Source organism: Tasmannia lanceolata, unplaced genomic scaffold (genome assembly GCF_043159265.1).
Source record: "Tasmannia lanceolata isolate RefF3 unplaced genomic scaffold, GAP_Taslan_0.1 ptg000005l, whole genome shotgun sequence".
In the NCBI taxonomy this organism is placed as follows: domain Eukaryota; kingdom Viridiplantae; phylum Streptophyta; class Magnoliopsida; order Canellales; family Winteraceae; genus Tasmannia; species Tasmannia lanceolata.
Genome location: NW_027518682.1, coordinates 4030005 through 4048742, shown reverse-complemented (window position 1 = coordinate 4048742; position 18738 = coordinate 4030005). Strand labels below are relative to the sequence as shown.

At 44.6% G+C, this 18738-nt stretch overlaps 2 protein-coding genes across 2 annotated transcripts; both read right to left on the bottom strand.

The window, feature by feature from the left end:
- Positions 1 to 635: 635 nt before the first annotated feature.
- LOC143876497 (uncharacterized) lies at positions 636 to 17141 on the bottom strand. Its single transcript, XM_077378199.1, has 3 exons — positions 16842 to 17141; positions 1445 to 1782; positions 636 to 1352 (listed from the first exon to the last, which is right to left on the bottom strand). The coding sequence occupies exons 2-3, from the start codon at positions 1775 to 1777 to the stop codon at positions 753 to 755; spliced, it is 933 nt and encodes a 310-aa protein (XP_077234314.1). The 5' UTR covers positions 1778 to 1782; positions 16842 to 17141; the 3' UTR covers positions 636 to 752.
- Positions 14799 to 16254, bottom strand: LOC143876938 (uncharacterized). Its single transcript, XM_077378616.1, has 3 exons — positions 15356 to 16254; positions 15032 to 15257; positions 14799 to 14944 (listed from the first exon to the last, which is right to left on the bottom strand). Exons 1-3 carry the CDS (start codon positions 15893 to 15895, stop codon positions 14799 to 14801), a joined length of 912 nt encoding a protein of 303 aa, XP_077234731.1. The 5' UTR covers positions 15896 to 16254.
- Positions 17142 to 18738: the final 1597 nt, after the last annotated feature.

Sequence of the window (18738 nt, the reverse complement as noted above, 5' to 3'; positions counted from 1 at the left end):
CTTAAAATAGGCAAGGATGAATGAAACAAGCTTAAGCAACAAGATCTGCGCAAGGTGACCGGAGATCGGCCGGAATCTCAAGGAAGACGATCGGAAAAGAAGAAAGGGTTTGGCGATTTTCTCTGTCTCTCTCTGGTTACGAAATTTCCGGCTATGAACAGTATATCCTCTTTTTTTCTGATTTTTTCGTATATATAAAAAAAAAAAGCTGTTGATAATGGCACTACTGTTATTGATAAGGCGCGCGAATTAATAATCGCACCCTTCCCGCTTTGTCTTATTAGGAGAAAGATAAAAAGCCATTATTTGATCTTCGAAAATACACTCCCTCTGTAGATTATTCACCCCCTTTACAGGTTTAAACTACGACACTGTTTCGGTCCGTTCGCTGATCAAACAAGCTCGGATTCTAACGAAATTTTACAGGGATCTAAGGGGAACCCTAACCTAGCTTAGGGTGGAGTTTGGGACCATACCTAACTGATTTGATGGGGTTTCGCACAATCATGAGAGGTTTAGGGTACGGTCAAAATGGGGTGTCTACAGATACAAAAACTATTGATGCAATCAAACCCATACATAATTTAATCCATCAAACCCATAGTAATTTAGTCCATCAAACCCATACCAACAAACCCATCAAACCCATACATAAGTTAGTCCATCAAACCCATCACATGGAACCCATCAAATATAAACGGTTCAACAAAAAGACCCAACCACCAAAAAACATCGACCGAAAAAAAAGGAACTCATAACTGCGTAGGCAAGCGCCGCATAATGCGCCCCAACATCGAAACGCGGTCCATATTGTCCAAAGAAAGGAATGCCTCAGCTTCCTTGTGACGCCCGTGTAGGTACACATAAGCATCAAGGAGGTCATCTCTGGGGAAACCACCAATGTTCAGCACCGCATCTTTAAGGTCAGGGAGGCTGTGCACCTCACCAGTAGAAATTATGGCATCAGCAACCCTATTAATGCTGGAAGACACAACTTGCAACTCCGATAGAAGTGCAGCATTAGGACGCTTCCTTGAGTTCTTCCCACCAGTAGCAGAAGTTGGGCCCCTGATAGGAGAGGAGTCACTATAGCCCATGGATGCATCTACGGCAGGTGTAGATGAAGAAGGTCTAGCACGTGGCGGAGTACGGAGGAAGCTGTCGTCCATATCATCGACCCCAACCGGTAGGGTCGATGAAGAAGCAGCCGGTGTTTCCTGCGTCGCCTGAGTGGGGACCGCTCTCCTATCTCTCACCTCCTCTCCACGTGCGTAATCATCATCGCATACAGCTTTCATCTCTTCGTAGAGTGGATATCGTTTCGAAAAGAACCTATGGTTTTCTGGATGCATCTGCAAACAATAATTGTCATTGTCTTGCAGTTGTTGATTTAAACACGTAACTTATAAATGACTCGCAGTGATATACGATAAAAATTTATTACCTTCAAGTAATCATTCTTAACTTCTTCGTCAACTGATATCTTGCACAAGGTTTCATCCCAGCCAAAGCCACTGAGATTAATAATGGAGGTCAGAGTCCTGTAGGTTGTCTTGAGTGTCTTTAACCGATTCTTGACATTATCTTTATTCAAGGTCTTCTTCAGGACATCAGACACTTCATGCGCAACAGCATTGTAAGCGCACTCCTTGAACCCGGCACCAGTCTTTTGCCCTTCAGCTATCTGATTTTTAAGGGCTGCTAAAAGAGCCCCATCCATAGCTCCATTCCACGCGACATTCGCCTTCTTTTCCGTCGTACCTGCAGTTGTTGCCATCTCGCCTGCAACTTTCCAAAAGCATTCATATAAAAAATATTCACTCAAAGAAGTATAGATAACCAGTACTAATGCAAACATAGAAGTAACATTAACCCATGAACCAATACTAATGCAAACATAGAAATTACATAAATCTCAAGAAAGCAAGAAATATAAGCTACGGTTCCAGCAAACTACATATCGAAAGTTTTAAATCCACATCCAAACACAGGTAGTGCACAACTATTGCGACCATGTCATTTCCTAACGACGACGTGCTTCGAAATCATTCCACATTTGATCCATGATTGCGGTTCGAATGTTACGACCTTCCCTTACATCCTCGGCCCTGGTCATAGGAGGAGGAGGAACAGGTCCTTCTTCCTCCTCTTCCTCCTCAGCTACAAGCGATGCCAGCTCATCGTCAACATCTTGAATGTAGGAGTCGTCAGGCATCTCCCTCCTAATGTGGTTGTGGACGCAGCAACAGGCCAACACTATGTCGATCTGCTTGGAATATGAATACATGGGTGCTGAATTTAATATGCTAAATCGCTTCTTCAAGACACCAAAAGTTCGCTCGATTACATTCCTGGCTGAAGAATGCCTTTGATTATACAACTCCTCGGTGTGGAACCAGATCCGGGACGGGCGTGGAGGACGGGCCCCCGCGCGAGTCTCTAGATCGTCCACGTGAAGGAGAGCCCCACCAAGGAACTCTCGAAAGAGTGCCCCTCACAGCATGAGCGGCGATGTGAAGTGAGATACCTCTCGATTCGGGGACCAGCCCGGATTCGAGACGCACCTCGAATAAAGAAGAGTCGCCATCCAAGGAAGTGGGCCCTGGATCCCATGCTGTGCTCTGTTGCAACGGATAACCAGAGATATAAAATAGGGTTCGTGCCTGATGACGAATGGGGAAGGGATTAGGCGCCCCCAATTCGCCCAAGTGCTAGCACCTGGTCTCTTATGCCATTTATTATTAATTTTGAAGAGTTTTGGGCAAAAATCATGCGAAATGGGAACAAATATCTCCGAGACAACGTCTAGCTAATCATGCATGTCTCGGAGATGAATAAGAAACACACACAAAAGAAATGAAAGAAGTGTCGCCTACGAATAGCTAGATTATGTGTGACATGCCTGATTGGTGTCTAAAAATGGTGAAAGGGTGTAAAAAATGGTGACTGAACTCAGGGTGCCAGCAGCACGCCTGAGCTGCCTACGTACCCCTCAGCTAGGGATCAAGCCATCCGTAGTTCGGACGGGAAGGTGAGAAATATTTACAAAAATGGTGACTGCACTCAGGATGCCAGCAGCACGCCTGAGCTGCCTACGTACCCCTCAGCTAGGGATCAAGCCATCCGTAGTTCGGACTGATTTTCCTAACTACACTCTAATGACTCGAGATTTTTGAGATTTTTGATTTTTCAAATGTTTTTGAATTTTTCGACACAAGAGGACAAAATCCTATCATCACAAGGGGAGGACAGACTCCTGATATCCCGCAAAGGTTGGACAGCATCCTATGCTTTGCGGGGGGGATGAACAGAATAACAACTCTGCAAGGGTTGGACAGCATCCTATACCTTGCAGGAGTGAATAAAATCACGTGATTGGATGAGGGGATGGACATAATCCTAACCCCTATGATGATAGGACAGACCCCTGAAAGACTGAAGGACTGACTCCTATGCTGAAGACTGACTCTGAAAGATGGAAGGACGGAATCCTAAACTCTCTATGACAGACTCTAAAAAAAAAGAAGAAAACCACACAAACGGGCCCCACATCAGCGGGCCCCACATAAACGGGTCCCACACACAGCGGGCCCCACACGTCAGCAGGTCCCACACCAGCGGGTCCCACACACAGCGGGTCCCACATCAGCGGGCCCCACACACAGCGGGCCCCACACATCAGCGGGCCCCACACATCAGCGGGCCCCACACATCAGCGGGTCCCACATCAGCGGGCCCCACACGTCAGCGGGTCCCACACCAGCGGGTCCCACACCAGCGGGTCCCACATCAGCGGGCCCCACACACAGCAGGCCCCACACATCAGCGGGCCCCACACATCAGCGGGCCCCCCACACACAGCGGGCCCCACACATCAGCAGGCCCCACACCAGCGGGCCCCAAACCAGCGTGCCCCACACATCAGCGGGCCCCACACAGCAGCGGGCCCCACACATCAGCGGGGTGTCTACAATCACAAGCAACTCAAGCCTCCAAATAAAACTCAAGAACAAAAACAAACATTCAAGAGAAACTACTTACATGGACTGCTAATCGAGTTTAAAAAAAATGATCAAAGCTCGGAAAGATTTGAAATCAGCAGCTTGATCCTCTCTCCTTTCAGATTTGCAGACCTCGGATCTTGGCCGGAGATGGAATCATTGCAGGAGGTAGTAAAAATCGACGGAATCCGATGATACTGACCGAAGAAGGGAGAAATTTGCCGGAGATCCGCCGGATCAATATAAAACCACCGGATCTGAGACGCTTGTGGCGTAGATGGAGATGAAGAAGGTGACTGGTAATGAGAGATGTGCGATCGGATTCCGGCAAGGAATTCGCCGGAGAAGATGACTGGCCAGATCTCTCTCTCTGCCGATTTTTTTCTTTTTTTTTTTCTTTTTTTCCTCTGGCCTCCCTTCTATTCCCCTCCTCTGGGTTTTTTTTTTTTTTTTTTTTCTCTCTGGTTTCCCCCTCATGCGAGAGACCAGGGGGAGACTCATCATGAGTCCGAGACTCATCATGAGTCTTCATGAGGGGAGAAAAATGAGGGTTTTTTTGTCCCCCTCATGTCCCCCCATTTCCTCCCCATTTTCTCATTTTTTCGTAAAAAAAAATAAAAACAATCATCACAAATGGCATCGGATGCCATAAAAAAAATAATAAAAAAAAAACATACTCATTACCGGCCATTTTAAAAACAAAGGAAATGATGACTGTCCTTATTCTCTCTTTGAATACAAGCGCATCCCACATTAGCGGGTCCCACACAAGCGGGTCCCACACCAGCGGGCCCCACACAAGCGAGTCCCACACAAACGGGTCCCACATCAGCGGGCCCCACATCAGCGGGCCCCACACAAGCGGGTCCCACACAAATGGGCCCCACACAAACGGGCCCCACATCAGCGGGTCCCACACAAAAGCGGGTCCCACACAAGCGGGCCCCACATTCCCTTTTGCTCGGATTAATTTCATTCATTTTCCGCCTGACCTCGGGATTTTATTCGAATATGCAGGTTTAGGGCCTTGTCAAAATGGGGTGTCTACAGATGCCCCTCTTTGGCAGAGTGTGCTTGTCGCACGAAAGCCAAAGCCGAGCAGACAACACATTTTGACTGGCCCAAGATTTCGAACGGAAGTGATGCAAGAGGGTGACGAGATGGATCGACGAGACAGATTCTCGTCGAGAGGGAATGATAAGATGGATTGACGCGACGAGACAGATTCTCATCGAGAGGGAATGATAAGATGGATTGACGAGACAGAATCTCGAAAAGAAAACTGAGATGGACTCTCAAGGGGGAGTGAGACAGACTCTCACAAATTGCAGAATGAAATGATTAGACAGCATCTTGATCATTCCTGAATTGGGATCTGAGAAGACAGCATCTTAACAGATGAACACAGCGGAATGATTAGACAGCATCATGATCAAACCTGGATTGAGATCTGAGAAGACAGCATCTTGACAGACGAACGTTGCGGAATGATTAGACAGTTATCATGATCAAACCTGGGATCTGAGAAGACAGCATCTCGACAGATGAACGAAGCGGAATGATTAGACAGTTATCATGATCAAACCTGGATTGAGATCTGAGAAGACAACATCTTGACAGACGAACGTTGCGGAATGATTAGACAGTTATCATGATCAAACCTGAATTGGGATCTGAGAAGACAGCATCTTGACAGATGAACGAAGCGGAATGATTAGACAGTTATCATGATCAAACCTGGGATCTGAGAAGACAGCATCTTGACAGATGAACGAAGCGGAATGATTAGACAGTTATCATGATCAAACCGGGATTGAGATCTGAGAAGACAGCATCTTGACAGACGAACGTTGCGGAATGATTAGACAGTTATCATGATCAAACCTGAATTGGGATCTGAGAAGACAGCATCTTGACAGATGAACACAGCAGAATGATTAGACAGTTATCATGATCAAACCGGGATTGAGATCTGAGAAGACAGCATCTTGACAGACGAACGTTGCGGAATGATTAGACAGTTATCATGATCAAACCTGAATTGGGATCTGAGAAGACAGCATCTTGACAGATGAACACAGCAGAATGATTAGACAGCATCATGATCAAACCGAAATTGGGATCTGAAAAGACAGCATCTTGACAGATGAATATAGCGGAATGATTAGACAGCATCATGATCAAACCTGAATCGGGATCTGAGAAGACAGCATCTTGACAGATGAACACAGCGGAATGATTAGACAGCATCATGATCAAACCTGAATCGGGATCTGAGAAGACAGCATCTTGACAGATGAACATAGCGGAATGATTAGACAGCATCATGATCAAACCTGAATCGGGATCTGAGAAGACAGCATCTTGACAGATGAACATAGCGGAATGATTAGACAGCATCATGATCAAACCTGAATCGGGATCTGAGAAGACAGCATCTTGACAGATGAACATAGCGGAATGATTAGACAGCATCATGATCAAACCTGAATCGGGATCTGAGAAGACAGCATCTTGACAGATGAACACAGCGGAATGATTAGACAGCATCATGATCAAACCTGAATCGGGATCTGAGAAGACAGCATCTTGACAGATGAATATAGCGGAATGATTAGACAGCATCATGATCAAACCTGAATCGGGATCTGACAGCATCTTGACAGATGAACACAGCGGAATGATTAGACAGCATCATGATCAAACCTGAATCGGGATCTGAAAAGACAGCATCTTGACAGATTGACAACAGCGGAATGGGTGCTCTAAGGGAGACTTTAGTGAGGTGCTCTCAGGGAGACTTTGGTTGGGTGCTCTCAGGGAGACTTTGGTGAGGTGCTCTCAGGGAGACTTTAGTGAGGTGCTCTCAGGGAGACTTTGGTTGGGTGCTCTCAGGGAGACTTTGGTTAGATGCTCTCAGGGAGACTTTGGTGAGGTGCTCTCAGGGAGACTTTAGTGAGGTGCTCTCGGGGAGACTTTGGTTGGGTGCTCTCAGGGAGACTTTGGTTAGATGCTCTCAGGGAGACTTTAGTGAGGTGCTCTCAGGGAGACTTTAGTGAGGTGCTCTCAGGGAGACTTTAGTGAGGTGCTCTCAGGGAGACTTTGGTTGGGTGCTCTCAGGGAGATTTTGGTGAGGTGCTCTCAGGGAGACTTTAGTGAGGTACTCTCAGGGAGACTTTGGTTGGGTGCTCTCAGGGAGACTTTGGTTAGATGCTCTCAGGGAGACTTTAGTGAGGTGCTCTCAGGGAGACTTTGGTTGGGTGCTCTCAGGGAGACTTTGGTTGGGTGCTCTCAGGGAGACTTTGGTTGGGTGCTCTCAGGGAGACTTTAGTGAGGTGCTCTCAGGGAGACTTCGGTGAGGTGCTCTCAGGGAGACTTTGGTTGGGTGCTCTCAGGGAGACTTTGGTTAGGGTGCTCTCAGGGATACTTACACGGATGGGATGCCTCAGGGGTCTTACACAGAAGGGATGGATATTTCTTTTGATTTTGATTGATTGATTTATTGATTCAGATTGATTCATTTGAAAATTGCTTTGGCTCTTGCCGAGAAAATGGGATTGCGAGTTCTTTACTGAGGACCAGACTCACATGATCTGCTGAGGTTCTGAGTATTGATCATTTCTTCTGAGAGAACTGAATTCTGCTGGAGATTGAAGGCTGCGTGAGCAAATTCTAGACTTCGCTAGGAAAACTGATTTTCTTGGAGAATTGACTCTTCTGAAGAGTGGAATCAACTGAGGAGTTTAGAGGTTTGGCTTGAGATGTGCTCGTACCCCTCTTATCTTAACTTGCTGGAGGCCTTATTACTGATTGCCTTTGTGTGCTTGACATCTTTTATGACGCGAGTCATAAAAGATGCCCCTAGTATATTGTGTTTCCATGACAGGAGTTTTAAGGAGGCAGGACAATGATGGTTGAAGAAAAGATGCTTCGTTTCATGAAGGCTTGAGGTTGCACAGTTTTTTTTTATGGGGAGAGTAGGACAATCACCATGATGGCTGGGTCTGAGAATCCCTTCTTTCGCATTGCTTCACTTTTGGAGGCTTAAGGTCTCTAGTAAGTTTGAACAAGATGTCTCTCGCCCCTTCTGATATCTAAACCAGGATTTACTCTGAATTTTCTTTGCATTTTGGAGGACACGCTCCCATTCTTCCAGCACCCGACAGTTTGGACTTTGCAAGGAAAGGGAACACAAATATGGAGGAACAGATTTCCAAGGACTCAATCAAAGAAGACTCTTTTTGCTTTAAGGACTCGACTCGCTTTCGACTCACTCTTGGATCTGATGTGTTATTTTTCAAGGGTATGGCTGAGCCACTCTTAGAGTATTTTGAAGACCGTGTCAAGAGGCACTACTCTCCTCTTTCGGTGCTTATGTCATGGTTATTATCCCTTTCAGATTGCTCGGTTTCAATGCCCCTAGTTTAGAGTTGCTGGCACTACTTGGACTCCGAGATTTTGCCCTGGTTGAAGACTGTTTCTCCATCTCGATGATTCGCTTTTTCGTTGGAAGTCATTGCCATTGACCAGATTGCCTTTTCAGGTTTTCAATCTGACGGACCGCTTGCCCTAACTTTTGCCTGGTTCACCCTTTCGGGTTTTCAATCCAGCGGGCTTGATACCCTAACTTTTGCCTAAGCTGACTTTTCAGCTATCAACTTAGCGGGTGAATGACCCTAAATTTTGCCTAGACCGCCCCCTCGGGTTTTCAGCCTAGCGGGTCTTCAGACTCCGTCTCTTTTTCTTCTTGACTTTGAACCTCTGCTTGTTCACCAGAAGGACTTTTCTAGGTAGGCTTGGATTCAAAAGGGTTGGGTATTTCTTTTGGATTTCAAAGTTTCGACCGAACCTTGATCGGCCAGGTTGCCTAAAGTATCCCAAAAATGGAGGATCAGGTCCGCGTAGTTCGCTGGGGTTTGGAACACAATGATTTGGCTTTAAGCTCAAAGGTTGAAAGGGAATAATGTGACTTTTATTCCAAAGGTTGAAAGGGAATAATTTGACTTTTATTCCCAAGGTTGACCGAACCTGAATTGATCAGGTTGCCTACGTACCCCCGAAGAGTTGGGGATCAGGTCAGACGTAGTTCGGACTGAATTGCCCCTGGTTTGCGGGTGTTTGAAAAGAATGTTTGATTTTGTTGAGGCTCAAAGGTGTTTGCAAAAGGATTTTTCAAACTTGGGATTTTTGGCGTTTAAAGCGCAGGCGTCCAAGGATGGCCTTCTGGTGTTTTGGCATACAAGCTTTTTGAATGGCTAAGGTTCAATGGCTTTGAACTTTTTTCTCTCTTTTTTTTTTTAGGAGTCTGGCGGCATTTCCTGGCAAGACTTCATCTGTACTGCGCAAACTTGACTGATTGAATTCCCACTTTGTCTTTGGGATCTTGCACTGATGCTCAGTATTCTAAGACTCAGGGTCTTCTCTATATGCTGAAGATGCTTTAAAACCGACTCAAATTCTCGGGATTCTGATATTTCTAAGGAGTTGACGTGGGGCATGCTCCCTTCTCCTTTCGTCTCTGGATTCTATCTTTCTTTTTTTGTTCATTTGAAATGCGGGAATGCCCTTACCCTTTGATTACTTTGACTTAGAATTCCATCGTAATGTATAGCCCAAGTATTCTTTTTGGGGTTCATGTTCTATGCTCATGACTTTGTTGTCCGAAAGTCTTCTCTCAATTTTTCATTAACTTCACTTGATATCTGGTATTCTTCGTTTGAAATTTTTGCTTTTCCACCCGATGTCTGAAGCTGAGGGTGACTTACGTTGAACAATGCCAAGACACGCTTCCGGTTTATCCTCATAGGACCAAGCAACACTTATTTGAACCCTCTAAATAGATTTATCGATTCTTTGCGCTCTTCGGGAGATTTTGCCAATCCTTATTTCCCGAGTTTCGGATTTGGATACCACTATCCACGGTATCGATTTCATCTTCGAGTGGCTTTGCTCGACGCTCTTCCCCTCGTTTGATCAGCTTTCAAATCTCGAGGAGAATTTCATCGGCATCCTCGTCTGAGGAGGGTGTCTTAATTTGTTTATTAACATTAGATCCAAGAGTGAACATATACAAGAATACTGACGACACTGGAATCAAATGTTCGTTGCATTGAATGTTTGAAGTACATACATTGATTTTTGACGCGCCACGATAGGCTCTCCATCAAATTCAACAAAAGATGGGACATTGGCTCACAATGAGAGAGACCACAAAACACGACATACTTAGAATTGATATTGACATGGTTAGACTTACCAACTTTGACAGGAGGGTCGGTATACACACTTCAAAGCAAATTTCAAAGATGGGACACTTCATCGGAGGCAACGGATTGGCGCTGAAAGTTCAAGGGCAACGTGCCTTCATTAATGATGATAATGATTTGAGAGAGCAATCCTGGAGTTAGAATCTCAGAAGAGAGGGCCTCTTTGGTTTCTGTTGATCCAGCTCAAATTGTCCTTTAGCACCTGACAATGGCAAGGCTTTCTCTGGTATAATGTTTTCAAGGAGTTCAAGCTCTGACATTTTTCTTTTCCCTTCCTAATCATTTTCCAGCCCAGAGGCGGTACAGGTAAAGGTGGTAAGATATGTGAAGGGTTGAATGGGTGAAATGGTTCCCATGGTGGGTGAAAGAAGTGCAACATGGTTATGTGCAGGGTTCTCAGAAGCATTTGAGTTCAAGAAGAATGAGGGAATCCCTGTCTACCAGGTAGCGGGCTAGACCAAGCGAGTTTAGAGATGAAAGCTTTTTTGGGGTTGATGGTAGACGAGTGACTAAGACTCCTGTCATGGACATCATAAACACTAGGCTCAATGAGAATTAATCGCATGACAATGTAATGTGCAAGTTGAAGCAAAAGGTAGCACAAACACATCCTCCCCTTGGATAAAAATCCGACAGCATAACAACTGTACATGAAGATGTGGTACGGCAAGTACATGGTTCGTCAACAAGCCTAAAAGGATGATGACCACACTTAAGGTATTTGGAAAAAATTCGGCAGCATAACGGCTATACCAGGAGATGTGGTAAGGTAAGCACATGGTTGTCAACGAACCCAAAAGGATAATGATTACGCTCAAGGGTTCTGAAAAAAAATCGGCAGCATGACGGCTATACTAGGATGGTCTCAGCAACTAAACATGAAGAGTATGCCGTCATGGTCAAGATAAAGCAGTGCTCTCAGCAAGAACACACTCCGGTAATGATAATGGCAAGATAGACTCATAATCGACATGCGGAGTACATCTGATCAGGATCAATCAAATGATCAAGCACATGGGAGATAGATCATGGCTAAAAGAGCCCAGCATCTGATGATAATCCACAGAATGGATGGAGAAGAATAATTGATTAGATTATGAAGGAAAACTTAACTAGGAAGCAAGCCCTAATCTAATAATAAATATGTACATATATATATATATATACATCCTAACCAGGGACACCAACCCTAGTCTAATCTAGCGGAGTCAAGGAGGTCTCGACTCGTGACAGACTGATGAGTGTACTAGGACCGCGCTGTAGCCACGCAAGGTGAGCTACCCTAGTCTACAAATTGGACAAGGCTCCTAACTCTAGGCTTCACATGTGTAAGTAACACATGTTCGTCCTCATATGAATGCAATATAGATGTATATAAACACGGGTACTTCCTAGTTGGTTTTCACTAAGCCAGTAGGTATATACATAATATATAAAACAAAGTAGGGCTCCGAACTCAATCTATCGGGTACTATGCGTATAAAACATACTTAATATGTATAACTCAAGTGCACCGAGTGTTATACATAGTATGCTTCATTGCTCATCGGCTGCTGTAAACACAAGTGCACCGAGTGTTTACGGCCGCAGCGCTGGCGCATAGCTTGGAAATAGATTCAACAGCACCATCAGGGTGTAATGACATCCCAGTCGGGCACGCATCGAATCTATCCCGTGGAGCCAATAATGAAAAACAACGAAAGAAATAAAGAATGAAGGATATGGCAACATATGATGTGCAGTGTGTGAATCCCTCGTTTTATTAGGTGCCCCTGGATTTCTAACGATAAAGTTCCCATTTAACTTGGTTTTGACCCAAATTTCTTCAAAATTAGTAAAAATGGCATTTTTACAGAGTTAGGCAATGTTTCAAGAACTCCCCAGCAGAGTCGCCAGCCTGTGGAACCAGATCCGGGACGGGCGTGGAGGACGGGCCCCCGCGCGAGTCTCTAGATCGTCCACGTGAAGGAGAGCCCCACCAAGGAACTCTCGAAAGAGTGCCCCTCACAGCATGAGCGGCGATGTGAAGTGAGATACCTCTCGATTCGGGGACCAGCCCGGATTCGAGACGCACCTCGAATAAAGAAGAGTCGCCATCCAAGGAAGTGGGCCCTGGATCCCATGCTGTGCTCTGTTGCAACGGATAACCAGAGATATAAAATAGGGTTCGTGCCTGATGACGAATGGGGAAGGGATTAGGCGCCCCCAATTCGCCCAAGTGCTAGCACCTGGTCTCTTATGCCATTTATTATTAATTTTGAAGAGTTTTGGGCAAAAATCATGCGAAATGGGAACAAATATCTCCGAGACAACGTCTAGCTAATCATGCATGTCTCGGAGATGAATAAGAAACACACACAAAAGAAATGAAAGAAGTGTCGCCTACGAATAGCTAGATTATGTGTGACATGCCTGATTGGTGTCTAAAAATGGTGAAAGGGTGTAAAAAATGGTGACTGAACTCAGGGTGCCAGCAGCACGCCTGAGCTGCCTACGTACCCCTCAGCTAGGGATCAAGCCATCCGTAGTTCGGACGGGAAGGTGAGAAATATTTACAAAAATGGTGACTGCACTCAGGATGCCAGCAGCACGCCTGAGCTGCCTACGTACCCCTCAGCTAGGGATCAAGCCATCCGTAGTTCGGACTGATTTTCCTAACTACACTCTAATGACTCGAGATTTTTGAGATTTTTGATTTTTCAAATGTTTTTGAATTTTTCGACACAAGAGGACAAAATCCTATCATCACAAGGGGAGGACAGACTCCTGATATCCCGCAAAGGTTGGACAGCATCCTATGCTTTGCGGGGGGGATGAACAGAATAACAACTCTGCAAGGGTTGGACAGCATCCTATACCTTGCAGGAGTGAATAAAATCACGTGATTGGATGAGGGGATGGACATAATCCTAACCCCTATGATGATAGGACAGACCCCTGAAAGACTGAAGGACTGACTCCTATGCTGAAGACTGACTCTGAAAGATGGAAGGACGGAATCCTAAACTCTCTATGACAGACTCTAAAAAAAAAGAAGAAAACCACACAAACGGGCCCCACATCAGCGGGCCCCACATAAACGGGTCCCACACACAGCGGGCCCCACACGTCAGCAGGTCCCACACCAGCGGGTCCCACACACAGCGGGTCCCACATCAGCGGGCCCCACACACAGCGGGCCCCACACATCAGCGGGCCCCACACATCAGCGGGCCCCACACATCAGCGGGTCCCACATCAGCGGGCCCCACACGTCAGCGGGTCCCACACCAGCGGGTCCCACACCAGCGGGTCCCACATCAGCGGGCCCCACACACAGCAGGCCCCACACATCAGCGGGCCCCACACATCAGCGGGCCCCCCACACACAGCGGGCCCCACACATCAGCAGGCCCCACACCAGCGGGCCCCAAACCAGCGTGCCCCACACATCAGCGGGCCCCACACAGCAGCGGGCCCCACACATCAGCGGGGTGTCTACAATCACAAGCAACTCAAGCCTCCAAATAAAACTCAAGAACAAAAACAAACATTCAAGAGAAACTACTTACATGGACTGCTAATCGAGTTTAAAAAAAATGATCAAAGCTCGGAAAGATTTGAAATCAGCAGCTTGATCCTCTCTCCTTTCAGATTTGCAGACCTCGGATCTTGGCCGGAGATGGAATCATTGCAGGAGGTAGTAAAAATCGACGGAATCCGATGATACTGACCGAAGAAGGGAGAAATTTGCCGGAGATCCGCCGGATCAATATAAAACCACCGGATCTGAGACGCTTGTGGCGTAGATGGAGATGAAGAAGGTGACTGGTAATGAGAGATGTGCGATCGGATTCCGGCAAGGAATTCGCCGGAGAAGATGACTGGCCAGATCTCTCTCTCTGCCGATTTTTTTCTTTTTTTTTTTCTTTTTTTCCTCTGGCCTCCCTTCTATTCCCCTCCTCTGGGTTTTTTTTTTTTTTTTTTTTTCTCTCTGGTTTCCCCCTCATGCGAGAGACCAGGGGGAGACTCATCATGAGTCCGAGACTCATCATGAGTCTTCATGAGGGGAGAAAAATGAGGGTTTTTTTGTCCCCCTCATGTCCCCCCATTTCCTCCCCATTTTCTCATTTTTTCGTAAAAAAAAATAAAAACAATCATCACAAATGGCATCGGATGCCATAAAAAAAATAATAAAAAAAAAACATACTCATTACCGGCCATTTTAAAAACAAAGGAAATGATGACTGTCCTTATTCTCTCTTTGAATACAAGCGCATCCCACATTAGCGGGTCCCACACAAGCGGGTCCCACACCAGCGGGCCCCACACAAGCGAGTCCCACACAAACGGGTCCCACATCAGCGGGCCCCACATCAGCGGGCCCCACACAAGCGGGTCCCACACAAATGGGCCCCACACAAACGGGCCCCACATCAGCGGGTCCCACACAAAAGCGGGTCCCACACAAGCGGGCCCCACATTCCCTTTTGCTCGGATTAATTTCATTCATTTTCCGCCTGACCTCGGGATTTTATTCGAATATGCAGGTTTAGGGCCTTGTCAAAATGGGGTGTCTACACTCGGCTTTCCTAGGTCTGCGCCCTCTAATCTGATTGAGATGGTAACCAATACCTCGGATTGGAGTTATAAAATGAGACAGACACGGATACCCGGCATCACCAAGGTAAAACTTTCCTACAATCAAACAAAGGATTACAATTAAATTAGCTAAGTACTACAGAAACCGCATGAATACAAACAGTCGAATAAGCTAATTATTACCTGGCAAAATGGGAATCCCGTTCGGCTTTGATATAGCAGATGCTAACACCCGTGAGTCCGATGCCGACCCCTCCCACCCACAAAGGACGTAGGTAAACTTTAGGTCAAAGTCGCAACAGGCTAACACATTTTGGGATGGGAAGTGCTTACGACAAATATATCTTTTTTGAATATCCTCAGATACTTTTGCATGAATGTGGGTCCCGTCAATTGCACCAATACAATCCTATAATAAGGACATTCAGATGTCAACCGTAAGTGTTAACATACTGCCCTCAATTACTAACAACCTTCAGTCGAAATGCGTAGCTATCGTAAACGTACCTTAAAGTAAGGCATAAAATTAGGATTATCAAGGATTGCCCGTGGTGTCTCCCTTGATGGACGTACTATGAACATGTCTTGCAGGATGAGAACAGCGTCGAGAACCTTATTAAAATACTTTGAAACAGTAGCCCCTGACCTTCTTGTGGTTGCCCTAACAGTACGATTCCTTTCATTGTGTGCAATCACACTTAAGAAAATAGCCACCTGTTCCTCAACAGTGCAGTGAATTGTGTCTTTCAACATTGTTGTGCTTCTGAAAAGGCCCACGAAGGAGCGGAAGCACCGAACATCCATTCGAAGAAGAGCAACACAATGGTTCTCTGCGTGCGTGATACGTCTAACAAAGGTCCTACGGGTTAAGTACCCGCTTTCGTAAGGGGCTCTTGTAATATTCTGCTCAAGGTATAGTCGAACCTTAAGCGTAACTGCGGCCGCCGCAGAGATTACTATAGCTGCAGCTCGAAGGATCAACATCCGCCTATCTGCTGGTTGACGAGGCATGAAGGTAACCCTACCAAATACTAATAAAAATAACATTTAGGATAAGAACACAACCGGCAAAGACACCATAACCACAGTCACAACCATCGAAACAAAACTCCTACAACCACCACCAACCACCAACGCACTGACAAGCAACAACAACCACCGTAACACCAAACAACATCATCCATAAAGCACCCACAACCACTCACAACCATTAAACCACCAAATCACCAAACCACCAAATACCCATCAACCACCAAAGCACTAGCATCCATCCAGAACCACAAAAACATCTAAACCAAACCAAAACAGCACTCAAACAAGAACTCAACAAGTACTAAAATCACATCCAACAAAGTAATGAAAAATGATTGCAAAAATCGATGGAATCAGAGTAAAAAATTGTCTAAAATAGATGAAATCTTATTTTATTGTAAAGAGGTGATGATGTTCAACAGATCTTGAAAAATCAAACTCTCTCTCAAAGAAAAGAATAAAAGATGAAGCTCTCGCATGGGGAAGAAAAAACGAAATTGTCAAACCCTATTTGCACAAAATTAATAGACCATCAAAATATGAGCAGATGAATAGAACAGACAAACCTGAAGAAACCCTACTCGAAAAAAATTAGAAGATGACCATCTATACAAGATAAGCTAAAACAAGATATCCTAAATTAGAACCGACAAAAAATAAGAACACAAAAAAAATCAGATCCATAAAAAATCAGAACCCAAATAACCCAAAAAAGAACCCAAAATAGTGAGAGATAGAAGGGTTTGCAGATTTTCAGGGAAAAGAACCCAAATCAGAACCCTAATAACCAAAAAACAGCTCCAAAAAATGAGGGGTTGAAGAAACAACGGCAAAAAGAGGTTGTAGATCGGTGAAAAGGGTTTGTATAAAACAAGATTTAAGTTGGAAAAATGGCAAAACGAGGTTGTAGATTGGTGAGAGAAGGTTGTAGAGAAAAAAAAGAAAAGAGCAACACACTTACCGAGAGTTAACGGAGCCTTGGATGTGCTTCGCCAGAATTTTGAAGGTGCCTTCGATCTCGCCCGTCTGAAACACGTCGTGGAGGAAGGTGCGGCTAGGGTTCTTGTCGAAGAAGGAGACACGCGATAGATTTTCCAGCGAGAAAGGAAAATCGTTTTCCTATCTAATATGTGGGAAAAGAAGTAGAGATTTGGCGAGAAAATATGAATTTCCACGTCTTTTTTTTTTTAACACGTCTGTTAAACAATTTTCCCAAGAAACACAAGCGAACAGCGAGATTGTTGTTTCTCGAGAAAAAAAAACTGGGTTTTCCTTTCTCGCGATTTCTCGGGAACGCAAGTGAACAGAGCCTTGAAGAACTAATTTCACCTCTTCATTTTCGGAGTTTTTATTTTGGGCACGTAGAGTCGTATATTCATAGAAATAGAAATAGAAATAGAAAAATCCTCCGTGATGAATCGACCCACTCGTATGTTGAATCGACCCCTTTAACGTTCCACGCTGATAAAGTCGCCCCCTCATGCGGGGTTATTTTGGTTTGTGGGATTCTTTTTTGCCCACTATATAACTAGCAACCAAACGTGGGTTTCCTGCGGAAATTCCACAAAAGTCCCAAGAACCAAAATAATTCTGGCATCCAAACGGAGTTTCGAGAACCGTTTCCCACAATTTCATTTCTATTACGAGAAAATAACAAGAATACACCTATGTCATAAAAGATAATAGCCAAAGTACCTTAACCCATTTTCCATGAGATTGAAATTTTTATTATTTTATATGATATAAGTTTTTTTTTTTGTCATTTTCATGAGAAAGTGTATTTTGTCAGTTTTATGAGATAGTGTATTTTGTTCATAGGATCGATGATCCTAACCTTCCAATCTATGCATTTTTTTTATTGTGGTGTCTATTTTAAACTTCCTCAAATCAAAGGGTTAAGATCATTATATGGAGAAGATTTTACGGGCCCACACTATCTACATTAAGGCCCAACAAATGAATGGTTGGGTCACCCACCTAGACAATGTCGGCACACGTATTTTTTTCATTTGTTGGGGGTGTGCCCAGAAAATATTTTTCAATCCTAACCCCGATCTATGTAGTTTTTTTATATTGCGGTGTCCATTTTAAACCTTCTCAAATCAAAGGGTTAAGATCATTCACTGGAGAATAAAATTATATCTGAATTAGAGAATAAAATCAGGGCCCAACAAAATGAATGGTTGGATCACCAAAAAATGCGGCCACCATTATTTTTTCGGGTTGCACGTAAGTGGAGAGCCATCCACCATGTAAATTGTCTTGCATTAGATAGGTCTTTTTTATTATTTTCTATGAGATATAAGTGTATTGGTCATTTTTTATGAGTGAGTGGTACTTTGATCATTTTCTATGAGATAGGGTCTTTTTACTTTCCATGATATATGAGTTTTTTTTTTTTTTTTTTCCCCCGAAGAGATAGGTGTATTTAACACTTTCTATGAGATATAAGTATTTTTGTCATTTTTCATGAGATTTAAGTAGGGATATTTTCGTTATCTTTTATGAGATAAGGGTATTCTTGTTATTTTGTCATGGTGGGGGTATTTTTGTAAAAACCAAACCCAAGCCTCTTTTGTTGAAATTGTAATTAAGGAAATAAAATCTCGACTACAATCGTTGCTCCGGTAATAAATGTGTTTGAGGAGATATGCGTTGGGGTGCATGAAAATAGGTGCTTTAAATGCTACTTAACTTAGGGCACTCGTTAGCAAAACCCTTTTGTTATGGTGCGCACATTGTCTTATTTTCATCGATGTCTTAAATGCGAAAAAAGAGAAGAGTTGGAGAGGCGTGGCTCGGGTACGGACGCCTGCCGTACAATGAAGCAGCCTAGGCCCGGTTCCGAAGCAGAGGCT